Raw genomic sequence first — 21,136 nt, forward strand, 5'->3', positions numbered from 1 at the left:
CGACGGTATTCTTCACAAACAATTTTAATCTGTTGAAGGGAAGGTCCTCAACTGTATTCTGGACCTCTCTTGGAAATCTTGAGAGTTGAAGCTAGGAGGCCTTTCTCATGACACCCACTGTAGAAACAGAGCGAGCAGCTGTTTCAGGGGCATCCAGAGAGGCCTTCAGAGATATTCTGGCAAGAAGGTGACCCTTTGTAATGGACTGCCTGAAACTGGTCCCTCTGCCCTGGTGGTAAATGCTCAACAAACGAATTGAGTAGTAGCTGTGATTATATTTCAATAGTTGGTGATCCTAAACTGCAGAGTCACAGATGAATATGATCTGCAACAAAATAAAACAAGACACTTCTGATCTTTGCCTATGGCATTGATTTAACACAGTGCTTCTACGTTCATTTATAGCCTCGATAACTAGGGAGGAGTTGGGAGAGAGATGAGGAAATAGAAATTCCGAGTCTTTAGATTGGACATAAAATTTCTTATCAGCCCTTTTACAGATGGGTAGAACTGTCATTGGGTTATACCAGATTACTTTTTGCAAGATCCAGCAGAGCCTCATTAATAGGTAGTAAAATTTGGGTAGATGACGTTGTATGCAGAATATCTAGCAGTTTATGTCGTGACACCTTAATCTCCTCAAGTATTTGTAATGGGTCTGCTATGCTTTTAACAAGGTCCTGGAACTGTCTGAAAATCATCAGCCAGGGATGGTGGAGGAGGCATGACTGCTTCATCTGGGGATGAAGAAGAGATATTGGTTAGCAGGGTGATCTCTGTCTGTTCTCACCTCCTGCTCCTCCAAAGTCTCTTCTTGTGGGTCAGGCCTTCTAGAGGAAGAGGAATGCGGGGATGGGGAGGAATTTTCTACTTCTGTGAGCAATGAGTGATACTAAGGGTCCTAGAGAATTGTTGGCGGTATGCTGCTCATGGATCCAGTACAGCCATTGAGGGGGTCAATATGGAATAGGTGGGAGCACCCATGAGTGCCATCAGACCATCAGGATGGAGCTTGAGGGTGTCTTTCTCAAATAGGTTCCATCTTCCTAGAAGTCTCCAGAAAAATATTTGTCTGATAGTGAGGAGTGGAGCCCTGAAGCAACATTTGAGAAGTCAATGAAAAATCCCCATTATCATCATCTTCAACATGACTTTGTAGAAGTGGAGCACTGGTAGAAAAAGATGGTGATGCCATCAGTACTAGGTGAATATCTGGAGACGTAGAGGTCTCTATCAAAGGGTTGTCAGGCATCTCACACTGTGACATCTCATGAAAATTTAACTCCTGTGGTACTGACCGAGGTGGCAGCCATGACTGTGGCAGAGGAACTAGACAATACTGCAGACTTTATGTGCTCCAAGGCGTGTGTCCACAAAATGACACTCTGATCTTCTGCAGTGCTGCAATGGTAGGTACGGAGAGCCTGGCTTATTCTATTGGTACTGACTTAGAAGAGGTAGTCTTCTTCTCCTTGTTGCCTCAATCCCCTGACAATGTTAATGAACTTCTGGAGCTGGAATCCTTACATTCTTTGGGGTTAGTGCTGCTTACAGTACCTGAGGACCCGCATCTTTGTGGGTACTGAGTCACGAACTGGAGGAGGGGTGGGGGGTAGAGGGGAGATACCAAAGTAGCAGCCTCAATCTGCGACCACAGTTTCTTTGACATAGTTTCCCTACCTGGGAACCAAGCTCTGTTCTCTAATGACTTTTTGAGAGTATTCGAGTTTTCCTCTTAGAAGCACTAAGGGAAAGTTTTGTGGAAATGGTTTAAGAGCTCTATTTGCTCAGAGACAGGTGTATGGCAGGGCAGGGGTGTCTCCGTGGCTTGTGTCAGAAGCCAAATGGAGGGAGCTGTTCATCATGAGGAGATGCAATTTAATCTCCCAGTTCTTTCTGGTTCCTGATTTTAACGCCAGACAAAAATTACACTTCCCCCAAAAGTCAGACTCCCCAAAGCATGCAAATGGATGCACTGGGAGTGGCCCCTGGCACGAAGGATAGACTCCTGGCACGAAAGGCAACATTTAAAACTGAGAGAGACAGGCATACCATTCTAGAAATCTAAATAAAGTTCCCCACATGAGAAAAAACCTGAAAGGACAACGGTCCTTACTACTTTTAACTATTATTAACCAACACTACTACAACTAACTAAGCTAAGAGAAACCATGGGGGGAGAGAAACTACAGTGAAGGAAAGCTCAACTCAGACACACCTGAGGCTCCATCCCAGGCAAAATCATTGAGAAGGAACTGAGGGCAGTTCGCCCACACAGATGTATATACCCATGGTAAAGAGCACAAGGCTGAGCAGAGCATATGCGCAGGTTGAACAGGCACTGCTACCTAAAATCTCCAAACGCACAGGGCACCCCCACCCCCTCCAAAACGGAGCACCCATAGTGACACTACCTGAAGAAAAACAAAAAGGTAATAGATTACAATTATCAAGTCAGGAAGATATACCTAGAGGTGTACCCTCAGGATCAGTGTTAGAATTGATTTAATCATCTGAAAGAGGTATTAATCAGCATGCTAAAGAACTCCAGAGTTGATATTAAAATGAAAGGAGATGGGAACCCCAACAAGCCCAGAGAAATTAGAAACATACAGAAAACAAAATGAGATTCAACTTAGAAAAATTTAAGCAATCTGGAAAAAAAATAATCTGAAAACAATGATGCTCAAACAAAAGGAGAACCCTGGGAAGCAGTAATGCTGAAGAGAACTAAGGATGATAGTTAAAACAAATTTAATATGACTTTGCAGTATATATAGCTGCAAAAAGGCCAATGCATTTATGGATTGCACAGGCAAATACATCAAGGGGAGGGTGGTAGTGGTCCTTCTCTACGTGACTCTAGTTAGATAAGACATCAGTCCAGTTCTGGGCAATACATTTTCAGAAAGATTCCGAAAAAGAATAACTCAAGCAACCAGGAGACTAAAAAACTGACTGATGAGGAAAGGTCTCAAGAGCTAAATATATATAGCTAGGGTAAGAGAAGGCAATAGACAGGAGACCTAAATGGATATAAATCCATTATATTTAAAGACTGAACACTAGAAGTGGTGACATTATTTATGAAGATATAACTAGCAACTATAGTTATGAGTAATGGAATGAAAAGTAAAAATTTAGACTCCTATTGGGGTGCAGGAAGCTTCCTGACTACAGAGTCTTCCAAGAGAAGTACTGGATACACCACTGCAAAGAACTAGAATGGACAAAGCACTAGAAAATGTTTTAATCAGGAATAACCCTTCATTGCCAGGGAATAGTATGGTGATCTAGGTCTTTTAAATCTGTAACTTTCATGATCCAGGTACAAGGATTAGTTATAAAGTGGTTAGATAAATGGTAGATGCAGATTTTCTAACACATCTATACTACAATCTCTAAAATTATGTAACACTGTTTTTTCCAAATATGTTTACCTTCATTTTCCCACTGTACTTTGGATCAGAAATTGTTTCAAAGGCTGCGTCTTTGCTCAGCTGTACAAAATCTGGAAACTCGGAAAATACCTGGTTGCATATCCTTTTGATATGTTCTTCCTGTAAAAAAGAAAAAGGCAGAAAATATGATCACCACAAACGAAACATGGAGTTCAGTATTAGAGATAATTTGGTCCAGCATTAATCTGTGAAAGAGTGAAATAGGCTAAAAGAGCACATTCTTGATGATGCTGGAATTAGTAGTAAATTTATAAAAGTGCTCAGTACAAAAGCATCTGACAACAGTAAGAAAAAAATTGAGGTTTTAGCTTAAAGGATAAGAGGCTACATGGTTAAATATGAGAATTCTAGTAACTAGAGTCTGCCCAAAACACAAGATAGTCCTCTCTCCCATATTAAGAAAAATAAAAGTGCATTGCCTCACTTGGAAAAATACCAATGGTGGACTTCGGCGTATATTAAAGAGAGCATTGCAAAATTTTCTTTCCCTAATGGAGAAGTTCCCAAACCTCTCAAGATTATGAGGATCATTAATTTTCTGATCTCAAGTACCACAATGGAAGATACGGCAGCAGACTGGCTCGCAAACCCTCTCCCCCTCCTTTCTTTTTCGACTTTATTATTTGTTTAGTACAAACAAAGCTGGAGCTGGTCAAAACACAAATATCCTGTCCCAAAGAATTTAAAATCCAAAGGACAAACAAGAAGACACTGAGAAATACAGAGGGAAGATTAAGAAAGGTTTTTAAATCAGTATTACTACAAGTATAACTTCACTTCTTGCTGGCTCCAAAGAAGAGTTGATTCCTTAGGAACAATATCAGTAAGGAGAGGGCAAACAGATTGGGAGGTCGATTTCATGGGGGGGGGTAGGGGGAAGCAATGGGCAGGAATGGGAGGAGATGACAATAGAGCATTAAGACTGATCCTGAGATACTGAGTTCAATGGGAGTGAGGGTGCTAGGTAGCTTGCAGGGCCAGGCTCAAAAATACTGACTGATGGAACTAGAGCCCAAGTATCTTGGATTTTCCGGTTTGCTTACTGGCACTAATTGTCAACATTTTAAATCAGTCTTTTGTGTACAGATGTAATCAGACAGGTATCAACTGCTACACATACAGTAAATAATCATGGGAAATGAATTCACCATTAAATAATACAGCAATTCTAGCCTACTATATCATACCAGTAACTATTTCAAGCACTACAGCACACTGTAATTTCCATAAACCATTTGAACTCTTAATTTTTTGTCGTAACAAAGAACACTATTCTTCCAAAAAGAAAAGGAGTATTTGTGGCACCTTAGAGACTAACCAATTTATTTGAGCATGAGCTTTCGTGAGCTACAGCTCACTTCATCGGATGCAAGTGAGCTGTAGCTCACGAAAGCTCATGCTCAAATAAACTGGTTAGTCTCTAAGGTGCCACAAGTACTCCTTTTCTTTTTGCAAAGACAGACTAACACGGCTGTTACTCTGAAACCTATTCTTCCGAAGCACGCCAGACAGTAACAATATTTAAAGTGACATTTAGGCACTTACTATGGTGATAGGTATAAGTATAAAGTCCTGGACAGCGAGGTGTAACTTTTCATAGAGGGACCGCCTTCTTGAGGGGCCAGGATTAAGCCAGGAATTCTGCAATCTTATCCCCTTGAGGCCTCCAAATGAAGGTGATAACATCCCTTTCTTTTTTACTCATTTGCGGTCTTAGAGGTATATTGCAACACTTAAAAAAAAAAAGTTTCTATGCTGCCTCTGTCTTCACTTGAGGAAAGAAGTAAAGTGAATTCCAAGAAAATATCTGTGTGCCAACATCAGTTTAGATTCACAAATTCCCCCTTGCCATTCTAACAATTCCAGCTGACACTGTCTTCTCCTTGCCCCTACTTTGATAAAAGTATTTCTTCTTGTGCTGTTCAAAGCAATTCAGCTCTCTCAAAAGAACAATTCTTTTGGAAAGCAAATGCCCTAAAACATTTTCTATTTTTACAAGGAAGCCAACCCTGGAGAAATTCTTTTGATAAACAAATATGTTACAAGTAGTTACCTCTGACATTATTTGAACACTAAAATGTCTACTTATCTACTGTTCCCCCAACATCACCAGAATTCAGTTCTTAAAAAATTACTCGTGACTAAATGAAAAATATTGCTACCGTTGAAAACTACTGAATAAGGGTTGTTCCTGCACTATAAAAGTCAATGGGAGTTTTGCCATTCGATTTTATGGGAGCAGGATCAGACACCACGCACTAACCAAAATACTTCAATTCCTGCTAGCTAGACAAAAAGATGAGAGTAAATAAAGTTGAAAAGAAGTGGCCATCACAATTATAGCTAGCTGCTACAATAAGACCTTTTCACTAAAAAGTTTCTCCCTTTGTTTCACGACTTTGCTCTTTAGGCAGACCCAAACCAACCTGATGTTTGCTGGTGTTCTCTGTCTGTAGTAGAGCAGCATGATTAGCAACCTTCCGAAGGATTGTCAGGTAACTGAAATACAGTGCCCTCATTGTTTCACCATGGGCATTTGTCTGTAGAAACAAAACAAAAAAAGCAATAATGCTTCCTAAAGGTGCAAACAACCTAGAAAAATGTGACTATCCTACAATTATAGATATTCTAACCACATTTATTGGCAACTGGCAGAATCAGCGTTCTAAAACTCTAAGATGAGAACTACCATTTTCAGCAGAAAGTGTATTTGCGATTTCCAAGTATTTTTTAAAACCTCTTCTACATAGATTAATATGGGAACCTTATTGATTTTGTTAAAAATGCAGCATGACAGAGAATACTTACAATTTTCCTGCATTTTGTAACAAATAGCATTAACAGAAAAGATTTCTTCAGAGCCGATGCCAGGCATAGGCAAACTAAGCAATTGCTTAGGGCCCTGAGCAGCTCAAGGGGGCCCCTTATTAATTATTGGTATGTTTTGTGTGTGTGCGGTTCCAAAAATACTCCTGCTAGCACCGCCTCTGCTTCAAGACAACAATGTTGTTTATATTTGTTCTTACATATTACAGAACATGTAATTTATAGAAAGTTAGGGTAACCAAGATGCCATGTAACATGTCATATGAAAAACAGAAATGGAAATGTTACAAACAATTTAAAATCAAATTTAAATCACAGTTGTTTTAATGGCATCTTACACAACAACAGCTAATAGTTTTCTTTCTGAAAAGAAACTCAACAATATTTTAAATAGATAAATTAATAATAAAATGATAAAAATAATATAATAATAAAAAAATATAATTAAAATGTCTTTAAATGTTTATGCAAGGTTTTCTACTGCATCAGCAATGACATCAGATAACTGTGTTTTCCTGGTTATGGCTGACTGACTTTAAATATGTGAATATGCCAAAAATAACAGTCAGAGCATATCACTGAAGTCACTAGTTGACAAATAATAAAAATGACAGCTTTAGCACTTGCACTCCATTTCCAATATTATTCTTAAATGCCTACCATAACATTTTAACTAGTGCTCAATCATGTTTCCCCCTACAACCTTTCAAATTGCTAGATTTCATGGGTAACTTCAGGAAGTTATTCTATAGCAATCTATTTTACACTTAAGCATCCAGGATGTGGCCAAGGGCTTCCAGTAATTTCAGGTGTCATTAGCGAACTGAATGAAATGGAGGGTCACTTTTCTCTACAAAACATCATGAGACATAGAAGCATGGAAACAGCTAATGTTAAAATTAGTGAAAAACTAGCAGCACAACTTCATAACGTAAAATCTATTAATAAAATAAACAATCCAAAAGCTGCCTTACTGTAAAAAGCATTTCAACAAGAGATAAAATAGATCGGGTTATCACACTGAAGCAAAGCTGAAAAACATTTATAATGTACATGAGGAATAAATACAGTATATAAAAGTGTGTCATTGGCCAGTATTATGTGCTCATTTTACTATTATTGTAAAGTGTGTATTTGACTAATGATTTTCCATTACAGGACAACTTCTGCTGAGTAAATACAAATGTATGCTTATAATTTGAATTTATTGCTATTACTTAGAGCTGGAAGTGAGCTAATAGGTCCTTCAGTCCATCCCCCTATCCATGCAGGTTGTTCCCGACTGTACCTTTTCTAATGTTTTACCACAGATCTAAGAAGGCTATTCCACAACCTAATACAGCTCAAGTAAGGAAGTTTTTCTTGATATCCAATCTAAATTTTTCCATTCTTAAAATTTGAATCAGTTGGTTGAGAGAAGCTGTCCATAACACTCTCAACCCGGACTGTAACAGCTCTTAAAATATGGGTGTCAAGGGCAGAGCAAACTGAGTGACCTGGAGACACAGATATGCCTAGACAATAAAGGGTGATAGGGTACATGGAAGAAAACGTGAGAGACTGCAGTAAGTTAAAAGTAACAGGGAAGTTGACAAAACAACAGAGTATTTAATGTAAAGATAGAATACATGGAAATTTAGAAAAAAAATGCATTGCTTTAAATTGGAGAAGTAAAGACTGGGAAGAATACCAACCAGCCAAAAAGAGTGCAGTTTATTATTTTGAAAATTATAAAAAAGAATACATTCAAAGCAGACAAAAGACAAGAAGTCTTCAGCAATTACTACTTCAGGGAACAGCAACACCAGTGGAGCTTGAGGCAACTTCCATCACAGCACTTCCACCAATAGTTTACAGATGACCTGTGTCTCAATCAGTTTGATTTATTTTGTCTAGGTTTTTAAGTTAACAAGCTGCCTGAAGTAAAATGATTTTAAATGTAATCATCAGGACTCCCAGGACATTTTAAGGGACAAGGTTATGGGTTTGCTGAAGTAACCATCCAGGATGCAGTTCTTGAGTTTAAACTGACAAAAAGAATTCTTATCAAAGCCTCCTTCTGAATATTTTCTCCTTGCATGCAAAGTGCAATGGCTGTACTGAGTGGAAGATCACAAGGGGTCAGTAGGTACTGTTAAGTCCCAGTTAACTTGAAATTACACAGTTAAGTTAAACTATAACTAACTTTAGTTTCTTCCCCATGACCTCCAATTAACTGACACTATATTTATATTTATAACTGGAGTTTAATTGCATTTTTTTCTTAAAGTTCAGTCTTTCAATAGTTTTCCTGTATGTACAGTATATTTTCCTTGTTTTGTTCTTTAAATTGATTTCCCTGTTTTTCAAAACAAATTTTTATTGTTTAATAGATTTTGTTGCCAGTGTATTTATATACATTTACCTTTTGTTCAACTTTCCCTTGTGAACTATAACATACAGATTAAGACAGCCCCTTCTTAGCAGAAATAATCATTTGTGAATAGTGTCTACCGCTATCCCTTACCCTAATTAAAGACAGAGAATGTGAGAATCTCAGCCACCAACATGTCATAACTATCAGCAAATACTGGCTCTTTAATGGCAATGACCAAATAATGTACCTTTCATCCCCCACCTTGGATTATTAAACAAATATAAAAAGGGATCAAAGAATTTCTATTCTGCCCTCAACTGCTACAAAAGTTGTGAGAGCAAAGGTGAGAGACAGCCTGTGCATCTAGAGGAACAGTGGTTTTGGGGAATGCTCCACTCTGCAACTCCTCTTTTGGTGATCTATTAGGAAGAAGACCTGCAAAATAGGTAGGGCCAGTCATTCCCTGAAGCATATTCCTTCACATTGTCCAAACCAGCAGGGTGGAAAGATGCAAGTTACTGTACATCCTGAAATCTAGACTGTGAAAATACTTACTTTGTAACAACAATTCTTCCTTTTACGGCCACTGCTACAACTACAGGGCTCCCATGCTCGCAATACTAAGCTTACATCTTCTGTTGCCAACACAGCCTGATATACTTGTTTCTGGAACTCTGTCAGGGAACAGTATACCGTCTGCCAAGACAGAACCCCAAAATACAATTGTATGCAGCATACATGAAAAAACAACAAAGACCTCAATAAGAATATAACACAAAAATGCTAAAATACTAAAATTACAGGAAATGGAAAATAAACTGATAGATGTACAGGTAGTTAAAGGGTATTTTTCTGCTCCCAACGAAGAACTGGAGGCTGATGTGCTGGAAAAAAAGTGTGAAAATATGGTCAACAGGTAACTGTGGTAATTTTAATACAATTTTTTTTTACCCATTCTATTAGCAGTATTAAAATCAAACTACATCAATCATTCTGCAGTTTTACTTCCACTACATTTTCTTTAGCCTTTTTTTTTTTTTGGGGGGGGGGGAGGGGTCGGGGGTTATTGAGTGAGTGAGTGAAGGTTTAAAAGACCTAGCCATAAAGGTTCTTGCCCACTTAGTCAGAATGGTTTATTTGCCTTTTCCTTTCACCACCCTTTGGTACTAACTATTGTAGAACACTTCTACAGTCAGAGAGATAAAAAACAGTCAAATCTAAGAGACCTATTGATACTGAGAGTCACAGGAATGGGGCGGGGGAGGGATCTGTACAGTGGTGTGTCCAAAACTCTTATCCCTCCTCCCAAAGACCACGGGTGGCATCTCCATGACATCTTTGGTCTTAACCAGCAGGAGACAGAAAATCCCAAGATCACTTCTGAACTTAGGCCACCCACATAGCAGCAGCACCATGCTGTGCTATAATAATACAACAGTAACTTGAACGTATACTCACATTAACAAGAGAATGAAAAGACATAAAACCCGCTAGATTTAGAAAAGCACCTGACTGACGTTTGTGTTAATCTTTCCTTTAGAAGACACAGTTTGGATGACATCATTACAGGCTCTGTATGAAGGGCAAAACAAAATCTAGAAAAACAGCTGCAAGCTAATGTGTTTAATTTATTAAATGTATTTGTGCTTGCTGGCTAAATAAATTCTCATATTCATCAAAACGGCCTAGTCATGATGATTTAAAAAAGTATGAATTCTTAAATTATGTTTACGTCAGCACCAAAGAAACAGCCACAATTAGTCACAATTAACTTAAAAAAAATAAAAACAATTTTAAAATGAATACCATAAAAGGGGAGGATTGAAAGTAATTGGCTTTTAACAAGTCTTAATTTATATATTATCAGACTCCACCTCCTGCACACAGAAATGTGAAGCGGATATTAGCCATATAATTACAACTGTGCATATAAATTAAGCATCTGGATGTGTTAATGGTCAGTCAAATGTCTTGCTGGGCATTTCCATGCCCAAATAACTCAATCTGAACATGCAATCATAGTAATTATGTGAACAAATGAAGTGTACTACTGCATGTGCATTTTTGCTCACAACCTGGACCTCTGAACTCTAGAAAAATCTGACCACAGAACCATGAACTATACAAAAAACACTACGATATATATAACAACCACCAAGATATGATATATTTATTAGTATTTTGTAAAAATGGCCACTCTTACTCTGTCTTCCTTTTTTGGCAACTGATCACTAATAAAAGCCTTAGTACGTCGCAGGAAGCAGCCAGACATTTTTCTTGCTAGCTTCTGCATGGCCTTTCGACCTGTTGCTAGCTCTCTCTTAGTTGCGGTGTGCCTTTGGCCATGCTCCACTGGATCAGAAAATTCCTTCTTGAAATGTGTTCTGCTACCCAAAAGTCCAGGTATAGCCCTAAAAGAAATAAAAGAACAGCAGTTATTTGCTGAACGCGAACGCAGAATATCCTCTTCCATTGACTAAAAGCATGTGAAATACTCCTGACTAGCAGTGACAGATCTTAAATCAATCATCAGCAGTTAAATGAATAAATACGACTCATGTATATAATAGAAATGTATCATTCTACTTCCAGACAGTCAGCCTTTCCATGTACTCACTGTCAGCCTAAGTTTAGGCACCTAAATCCCCATACAGGCTCTTCAGTAATAATGACACAATTTTCAGAGGAGCTCAGCATCTGCACGTCCAATGGATGCTGACCGGTGTTATGAATCAGGTTACTATTATTTAGGAGCTTATTTTAAGGATTTAGGTACCTAAAGTTTAGGCACCCAGGTTTTAAAATGTTGATTTTGATTCTTTCTGCTTTAATTCCATCAGGTTATAAAGATATCAAATAGTTTAATGAATCTGAATCTAAAGAAAACAACAGGAATTATTAAACCCATTAGGCATTTCCCCATTGGGTAATCCATTCTAACACCATCTTAATGTTTTAGTTGCTTGGATTTTACATTAAGCTTTGCTACTAACTCATCCCCTTCCTGACATTTCATTCAGCCCACAATTGCTCCATATTTAAGATTTTTAAAATTGTAAGTAATAAAAGATTATTTTGTTTGCACTTTCTATTCCCTCATCTGGGGGTCTTTTTTCCTCTTTAAAGTTCTTTGGGGTAGGGACTGTCCCTTCCTATATATTTGCACAACACCTAGCACATTTTGGGCACTACTGAAATATTAATAGAAATCATCAGGAGGACACACAACACTCTTATCTACATGAATGTGAGTTGTGCACTTTAGACAAAGCAGGGAGCAGACTGAGACTGGGAGCTAAATAATTATTCTTATCCTGTTACATGTGAGGTGAAGTGGGGGCACCACAGGCCAGGGAAAGAAAGGAAGGACCACTGGAAAGAAGTTAGGAGGGGTAATAATAAGAGAAAAGAACTCCTCCCCTGCTTACCAGTACCCAAAAGAGTGAGGGGATGAGGACGCCCCCAAGTTTACCAGATACAAGCTATCTAAGACTACTCTAAAAGATGGGTTATTGCAACAGCTTGGGGGCAGTGCCCTGGTGGGAAACCACATGTACTTCCAGCAGAAACAAGACAAAAGTGTGATGGAATTCCTACTATAGCACAGTTTCTGCACACTGCTGAGCCCCACACCATTACCACCCTGTCACTTCTCTGGATAAGTCTTAATTAAAATATTAACCTCTTACTTACCAGTCCATGACACACCACAATTCTTTCATGTTGTTCTGAAGAATGGTTCCAGTAAGACCTATACGAACACTGCATTTTAAAGCCTTCATAGTTTGGGTTATTTGAGCCTTTGGATTCTTGATTCTGTGTGCTTCATCTACAATTACAGCTGACCATTCTAGGCTGTGGATCAACACGAAATACAGTTTCATGTAGCTGTCGCTTGCATTATCTCACAAACATGTACTTAGAATTAGCTGTGCTTCCTCACAATTGTTGACTAAAAGCAAGTGACTTAAAAGAAATGCCATCAACTTAAAAAAAAATTCAAAGACAAGTCCAAATGTTACAAGTAACACTTAATATTATTGTAAGTGAAAAAAAATATCAGCTATTTTTTCAGCTAACTTTATGTATTTTACATCCTGTTGTGTGTACTCAGTTTCACTATAATCAATTTGTTCAGATCCCTCACACAGATAAATGCAAGAGAAATAATGTTTCAGGAAACAGAAAAATTTGGTTTTACTATCACATACAATGGGACTTAGGTATAATATCTGAGATTTTTAAAATTCTCTTAAAAAAATCCTCAGATTTCAAGACGGAAGTGTGCCTTAAACTGTAGTTTAAGAGGAATCTGGCTCCCTTTCTTGAGCATTAAATCAACTCTGCAATGAAAAATATGCATCAGAAAACTGTACTAATCAAGTTTTTTAAGCTTGCATGAGGAGAATTTGATTACTTTCATCCATTATTCACCTGTAGTTTATATTTACTTTGTTATGACTAGAAATTAGGCTATTTCCAACCCGGCAGCTAGCTGAGCCACCCACTATAGCTAGAGCCCTATCAAATTCACAGCCATGAAAATCATGTTACGACTGTGAAATCTGGTCTCCCCCTGTGAAATCTAGTCTTTTGTTTGTTTTTACCCTATACTATACAGATTTCACAGGCATTTCTTAAACTGGGGGTCCTGACCCAAAAGGGTGTTGCGGGGGGGGGGGGTTGCAAGGTTATTTTAGGGGGGTCGTGGTATTGTCACTCTTACTTTTGTGCTGCCTTCAGAGGCAACCTAGCCGTGGGGCGCCCAGCTGCAGCAGTGCAGAAGTAAGGGTGGCAATACTATACCATTGCATCCTTACTTTTGTGCTGCTGCTGCTTCTGGCAGTGGCTCTGCCTTCAGAGCTGGGCTCCCAGCCAGCAGCCGCTGCTTTCCAGCTGCCCAGCCCTGAAGGCAGCGCTGCCGCCAGCAGCAGCATAGAAGTAAAGGTAGCAGTACCGCAACCCCCCTCTACAACAGCCTTGCAACGCCCCACACACACACAATATTCCTTTTTCGGTCAGGACTCCTACAATTATAACAGCATGAACTTTCAGATTTAAATAGCTGAATCATGAAATTTATTACTTTTAAAATCCTATGTCCGTGAAATTGACCAAAATGGACCATGAATTTGGGAGGGACCCAACTATGGCATTGCTTTCGTAGGCTCCTGCCTTTCCTAAGGTTAGACTTATCTTAAAAAATTAATTTAGCGCACTGAAAAGGCTTTGTGGCCAAAAATATGAACTATTGCCAGTCATGCTATACCTATTCTGTGAAAGAGAAAGGCTGTCTGTCTCTAGGCTATTAATCCAGCAGCTTTTAATATCACTAACTCCACTTTTAAAAGATTTTTTTAAAAAGTTAATTAACAATTATAAAAAGGTAGCAGATTGAGAACACTGCTTACTGAAATTTTCCATTTTCCCCACACAAGAGGTACAGCATGGGTAGCAGCAACAGGAAAAACATCCTTATCAATGAGTCTGAAATATGACTTGAAGGGATCAACTGTAGGGATGACAGGATTGTTTATTCTTTTTGATATCTCTACTGCCAATGATATCGGGGGGTTGGAGGGATGTGGAAGGGAAAGCTGCATATCTAGCAGCACGGGAATAATGGGCAACTGTTCCAAAAGGAATCTGAACAATATCAGCAGCCATTCCATGGTAACAACTTTTGGTCACTATCAGTCTGGAACACAATAAAACCCCATGACCTAAAGGTGAAATGATTCAGATCACATTGCTAATCCTGAGTCATCCAGCCCCCAGAGAGATTTATTTAAATTCAAATTTATAAAGCAGGTAGAAGATTAGTTCTGAAACAATGATATTTTGAGCAATTTCAAAATACATTAACTTCAAGTTTGATGTTCCTTTAATACAATCAAGCAGCTGCAAGTAGGAGCAGGCACATTTTAAAGTATCAAAGTTTTTTTTCCATTTAAAAAAAAATCTATTTTAGATTAATTTATTTTTAAGACTGAACCTTCATTCAGTACTATTAAAATACTCTAAATCAAGTAGCCCATGTCAGCCTCCTATATCTCAAAAATCTACTTTAAGAAAAGTCAGATACTCTCAAGAGAACATAAGAGATAAAACCATGGCTAGATGCAAAGTAGGAACAGGAATGAGCATATTTGAAAGTAACCAATTTCAACTAATCATTCCTTATGCTCACGCATGAAGAGATCTGAGTATAGGGATTACTCCTCCCTCTCACACAGATTCTCACATCTCTACTTCAAACCACAGTATTTTTAAACAAGACTAGGTTGACAGAGATAGCTATAGGGATCTCTTCAGCTGTGAGTCAATCTAAATTGTTATCAAGTCCTGAAGGTGAACCCAGCTGTTTAAACTACAAGACCATGTCAAGCTGTCAGCAAGTTTGTACTGTGAGTTCTCTAGTATTTAAACAGTCAATACTGACTTGCTCAATTGATTGTACTCAAGGTTATGAACTATAGCAGAGACAAATTGGAAAGCAGGAAGATCTCATATTCTATAAAGTCCTTTGGGGTATTAAGAAACATAAATATTACAATATCTCTCTTACTTAAAGTTTCCTGAATTAAAGGACCAACACAACCTGGCAAAAAACACTGCACTGTGTCAACTATTTGCACTGTACACCAGAAGTTAATCTACTGTGAGGACTTGTTGGGGGATGTGTGGGGGGGGGGGGGGAGAGATGGAGAGTTCTATTCTAAACTAAATAAATACATATTAAATCATTTCCTATCATTACTTTTCCATGTAGGCAACTGCTGTATTGCAACAAAAATATATGATCATGAATGGGAGGTGAGGCTGTCTGTGGGATCACAGATGAGAGTACGTTGTCCATGAGACAATTAAAGTATGGTCCACTAACAGTGGATACTGACCTCTGTCATGCAACAGGGATATGTAACCCACATGCATATTCTATTACTAGTGATGACCCACAGCTTTGCCATTCCAGTTTATGGCAAGTATGGGGGGGTGGGAGAGTATGTGCACTGTGCTGGGAAATCTTGTGTTGATTTATGAGAGTGGCGAATGAAGAGTGTTTGCTGCGGTGAGGAGCTATCTGTGTTTGGGGTTATTGTGTGTTCTGGGAGATTTGTGCTGAGTTGTGTCGAGGGGGTGTGCACTGGGAGACTGTGTTGAGCTGTATGGGTGGTGAATAACAGCTAGTTGAGTTCATGTGTGTGAGGGTATTGTGTTTGGGTGTTTTGCATTGTGCAATCTGTAAAGTTAAAATGGCTGACAACTTAAAAAATACATGTTCCCCAAAGTTTGTGCACAGAGCTGCTCCCTGTTGGGAGGGACCACCACCTCTTTGTTACCCCACACAGCTGTCACTCCCACCTCCTCTGATCAAGTGTCACATTCCAACCACCACAGAACATTTGGACTCTAACATTCCACCTGGTTCTCATCAGGAATATAAGTGAGATTGGAGGAAATGTGTGTGTAGTGATGGGAGTTTTGTGCAGGTGGCAAGTGAGGGATGTGTCCGGCGGTGGGGGCTGTGTGTGTTTGGGGTTACTGTGTGGGCAGAGTTATGTTGGTGGTTTTGAAAAACTGCGGCAGTTGGGCCCAGTAATCAACCATCTGGACAGTCTCCCTCATACAACCAATAAAATTGTTGCATGCTAATTAGGTGTAGATATTAACTCTGATATGGCAATGGAATAGGACTCTCAGCCTGACTTTACATGGGTGTAATTCGTAAAGTCAAAATGGCTGAAAACTTAAAAACTGGACTCAACAGACTGCAAATCACGCTGAAGATTCAACATTGTGATATTTTGAACAAAAAGAGCTCACAACCATGCTTGAAGCTGTTCCCATCACTTTCACATTGATTCTATATAAATCTCACACTTCAAAGTGACAATCCCGGAATCTTATTATACAAATGAAAAAATAAGTCTAGGGCAGGGATTCTCAGGGTATCAAGCCTCTGCCATCCCATGTATTTTAATGGTCATTTTGGGGGACAGAATGGGAGAGACAGAGACTAGTTTGCCTGACATTTCAACATTTAATACAGCTATCATTCAAATAACTACCTTCTTGGGGGTTACCCATTAGAAAGAGATTCTGTTTGATAAGTTCACTGGATATAGATGTACTGTATCTCCTCATTCCACCCCCCAGTAAGGAGTTAGATTCACAGGATTTAAATAGTTGTCAAAAAAATTTAAAACCAAAACACTGTAGACTGTTACAAAAAACAGTGTTTGCACAAATGAACATTAGAAAATGTTACATTACCTGTTAAGTTCATCCAAACATAGGCGAAGTGTCTCATATGTTGTTAGAGCAATCTCACACTTTCCCTGCTTGATGCGACTCAGTTCATTGTCCTTTCTACTGCCATGTAAAATAGCGACTCTGAAATAGCCCCAAGTGTCCAACTCATCCTTCCAGTTATAAAGCACAGAAAGAGGGGCCACTATTAGGAAAGTCTAAAAACAAACAGCTGTCATTATACTGCTGCAGAACCCATGTCAAAAACATTTTATCAAGAGCTGTCATGCAAAAATCAAAATAATGAGCATTGTTTTAGTATTTAAAAGTTTGAATTCTATTTAATCATTTTCCATGAATGATATTTATTATTTGCTTAGCGTTATATGAACTGAACAGGGAAGAGAAGAATTAGAGGACAAACTCATAAAAGTAAATCAATCTAAGTTTATTTACAGTGTGTGGTCATCAGAGGAAACATACAGTAAAATGGTCCCCAGAAGGAGTACTGCTTCAAAGCAATAATGGTACTTACTCAAGTTATACTGTAAAGCTTTACAAAAAAAAAATCTACTTCATATGGACAGAGAGAGTAAAACTGATGAAATGCAAGAACTGTAGAAAAATTATGACTGTAGATTGTTAGAGAAAACACCAACCATCACTTTCTACTTCTATAGAATGTGCATCCACGGATCACAAAATGTTTTACAGATGGGAAAACAGAGACACAGGAGTTATTCAGTAACTTGTTTGATGTCACAAAGCTAGTTAATGGCATAGCCAAGAACAGAATACAGGTTTTTTCTCTTCCATCTACTTGCATATTCTATTAAACCACAGTCGTTCTTATGAATGGACACAAATGAAGAACCAAAAGACACCTGCAACTGAATTATGTAATTAGTCCATTAACTATATTTGCTACAACTAACCTCAAAAGGCCAATATTGATTCATATTTTATTTGTTTTTTAAAATGTATTTTAGGTATTAGAGATATTAACTTTTGCCGGAAAAATGCAGAACACTAAAATTGTTCGTGGTAGATACAGTTAGCTGATTTCAACCTTTTTACAGCGTGTATTTTAGTTCAATGCATATATTCCCATACAGTAGATATTCTCTGTATTCAATTGTGAATTATTGTTTAATAAAGTATTTCAAATTTACCTTTAAGACTCTCTACTGTTTTGTATTTAGTAAGCGTTTGACTTAATTGAAGAATAAGAACATTGTATTAGCATGTGTACATGGCTTTTATAAAAAGAAACATACGATTTGTACATGCCATTGAATAGGACACAAGACTGGGAAACAAGAGACTAGGTTCTATTCCTGGCAGTGATACCTTGGAAAGTCACTTCACTTCTGTGCCTCAATTTTCTCTCATCTGTACAATGGGAACAATACTAAATTAACCACAGTTGAGAACTGGTTTAAAAAACACAGATAAAAAGCACTACATATAAATATTAAGTATTATTAATACCACCATAATCTTTTATAATCCTGGTCCCATTACAAATGCTCACTCAAAGGATTGTGGGACCAACTCATGCGCAAGATATTAAAAAGCTTCCATTTAGCACATTACTTTGGGTAAAGGAACAAATCAGAACTTTACAAATAAAAGTATGTATCTTAGAATCCTATTTCAAGCAATAACACTTATTACTTGTTTACACCAACTAAAAGAGAAATAAGGATTACTTGCGTATTGTATACCATTGACACTTTTGTCATCATTTTTCTCTCTTTTTCTTTTCAGGGAACTGAACCACAAAGGGAAGTTTCCACCTTGTCTAAACTACTGCATACAGTAGGTTTCCAAAACACTGATTTTTAAGCAATATACAAATTCATTGTGGCAAAAATTATCAAATAAGAAGTAACACTAAAAGAGGCAATTCAAAAATAACTTTACTTAGCCCTGGTCTACACTACAAGGTTAGGTCGACTTTATAAGCAATGCAGCTACACAACCAACCCTATTCTGTCGACCTAAAGGGCTCTTAAAATCGACTAATGTACTCCTCTCCGATGAGGGGAGTAGCGCTAAAATTGACCTTCTCGGGTCGAATTTGGGGTAATGCAGACGCAGCATTGTGCAATTCTACGGCATTGGCCTCAGGGTGCTATCCCAGAGTGCTCCAATGTGACCGCTCTGGACAGCGCTTTCAGCCCCGATGCACTAGCCAGGTACACAGGAAAAGCCCTGGGAACTTTTGAATTTCATTTCCTGTTTGTTCAGTGTGGCAAGCTCAGCAGCACAAGGGACCATGCAGTCCCAGAATTGCAAACAAGCTCCAGCATGGAATGAATGGGAGACACTGGATCTGATTGCTGTATGGGGAGAAGAATCTGTGTAGGCAGAACTCCAATCAGAAAGAAGAAATGCGAATATATATATATGCCAAAATCGAACAGGGCATGGTGGAGAGAGGATACACCAGGGACACACAGCAGTGCTGTGTGAAAGTTAAGGAGCTCAGGCAAGCCTGCTACAAGATAAAGGAGGCAAAAAGTCGCTTTGGGTCAGAGCCCCATACATGCCACTTCTGTGATCAGCTGCATGCCATTCTAGGGGGGACCCTACCAGTACCCCACCACTGTCTATGGACACCTGCAAGGGGGGAATCTCACGCAACACGGAGGAGGAGGAGGAGGAGGAGGAGGAGAATGCGCAGCAGGCAAGTGGAGAATCCGTTCTCCCCGGCAGCCAGGATCTTCTCATCACCCTGGAGCTAAGACCCTCCCAAGGCGGGTTCCCGGACACTGAAGGTGGAGACGGCACCTCTGGTGAGTGCACACTTGTAAGTACACTGCAGGGGTTAAAAGCAATTGTGTTTAATATTTGATTTGCCCTGAAGAATTGGGATGAATTCGCGGCCAGTACAGCTACTGGAAAAGTCTGTTAACATGTCTGGGGATGGAGTGGGAATCCCCCAGGGGCATCTCTATGAAGCTCTCCTGGAGGTACTCTGAAAGCCTTTGCAGAAGGTTTCTGTGCGGGGGCTGCTTTATTTCATCCTTCATGGTAGGACACTTTACCACGCCAAGCCAGTAGCAAGTAGTCTGGAATCACTGCAGCACAAAAGCATGGCAGCGAATGGTCCTGGATTTTGGCCGCATTCATGCAACATTCGGTCTTTATCTTTCTGTGTCAGCTTCAGGAGAGTGATATCATTCACGGTCACCTGGTTGAAATACAGGAATTTTTGTAAAGGAACAGTAAAAGGACCCTGTTCATGCTGGGCTGTTTGCACTTGGTTAAAAGGGATCGTCCGGAGAATAGCCACACAGTGGGAACAGGGGTGTGCTGCACATCCACCCCAAAACCACAGCCACTCCTTTTAAACAGCAAACCCAACCGGCATTGCTTGCTATGGGAAAGGAGGGTGCTGGTTTGAAACCATTCCCACATGTTATGAAGGCGGAAAAAGCCAACCCCGCGTACTCTTTGGCTTACTATGGCTGCCTGGAAACCAAATTCTGTTGCCCAGCTGTGTGTGATGTGTCACCATACCGGCAGGCACTCAATATAAAAGGCAAAATGTGACCTTGTACCTAAAGCACAGGTGCTGTCTGCTGTCAATGGCTTGGTTCACTGTGAAAGAGACTCCCTTCTGTTCTCAGAAACATATCTTCTTAAATTTTACTCTCCCTTTTTATCCCCCTTGCAGGCGCAAATGTTTCTAGGCTCCCCGTATCAACACCCTCCATGAGGTTATCGCAGATTAGAAGGCAGAAAAAAAACACACTCGCGATGACATTTTCTGAGTTCGTGCAGTCCTCCCGCACTAATAGGCACAGCTGAATACATGGAGGCATTCGGTGGCAGAGGCCAGGGAAGCATTCAGTGAGCGTGATCAGAACATGTAGGAGGCTATGCTGAGGCTAATGGGGGAGCAAATAGACATGATCAGGCATCTGGTGGAGCTGCAGGAAAGGCAACAAGAGCACAGACCGCCGCTGCATCCATTGTATAACCACCTGCCCTCCTCGCCAAGTTCTGTATCTTCCTTACCCAGATGCCCAAGAACGCAGAGTGGGGAGGATCCGGGCATCCAGCCACTCCACTCCAAAGGATGGCCCAAGCAACAGAAGGCTGTCATTCAAACAGCTTTGATTTGTAGTGTGGCTACAATAAGCAATGTGGCCTTGTCCTTCCCTCCTCCCCCACCCCACCAGGACTACCTTGTCAGTGATCTCTCTCTCTCTTTTTTTTTTTTATAAAT

General features: G+C 39.4%; 1 protein-coding gene across 8 annotated transcripts in view; it reads right to left on the reverse strand.

Moving 5' to 3' along the window:
- Positions 1 to 21,136, reverse strand: part of ERCC6L2 (ERCC excision repair 6 like 2) — a 102,655-nt gene that overhangs the window by 63,732 nt on the left and 17,787 nt on the right. For 7 of the 8 annotated variants that reach the window (XM_077817463.1, XM_077817460.1, XM_077817462.1 and 4 more), the window contains 6 exons: positions 16,921 to 17,114; positions 12,337 to 12,498; positions 10,847 to 11,054; positions 9,199 to 9,339; positions 5,888 to 6,001; positions 3,441 to 3,560 (listed from right to left, as the gene is read on the reverse strand). In XM_077817463.1, coding sequence (XP_077673589.1) covers positions 3,441 to 3,560; positions 5,888 to 6,001; positions 9,199 to 9,339; positions 10,847 to 11,054; positions 12,337 to 12,498; positions 16,921 to 17,114 — 939 coding nt within the window. The remainder of the gene's footprint in view (positions 1 to 3,440; positions 3,561 to 5,887; positions 6,002 to 9,198; positions 9,340 to 10,846; positions 11,055 to 12,336; positions 12,499 to 16,920; positions 17,115 to 21,136) is intronic. The other variant, XM_077817464.1, reaches the window with a different exon arrangement.

Source organism: Eretmochelys imbricata, chromosome 5, assembly GCF_965152235.1.
Source record: "Eretmochelys imbricata isolate rEreImb1 chromosome 5, rEreImb1.hap1, whole genome shotgun sequence".
Taxonomy (NCBI): Eukaryota; Metazoa; Chordata; order Testudines; family Cheloniidae; genus Eretmochelys; species Eretmochelys imbricata.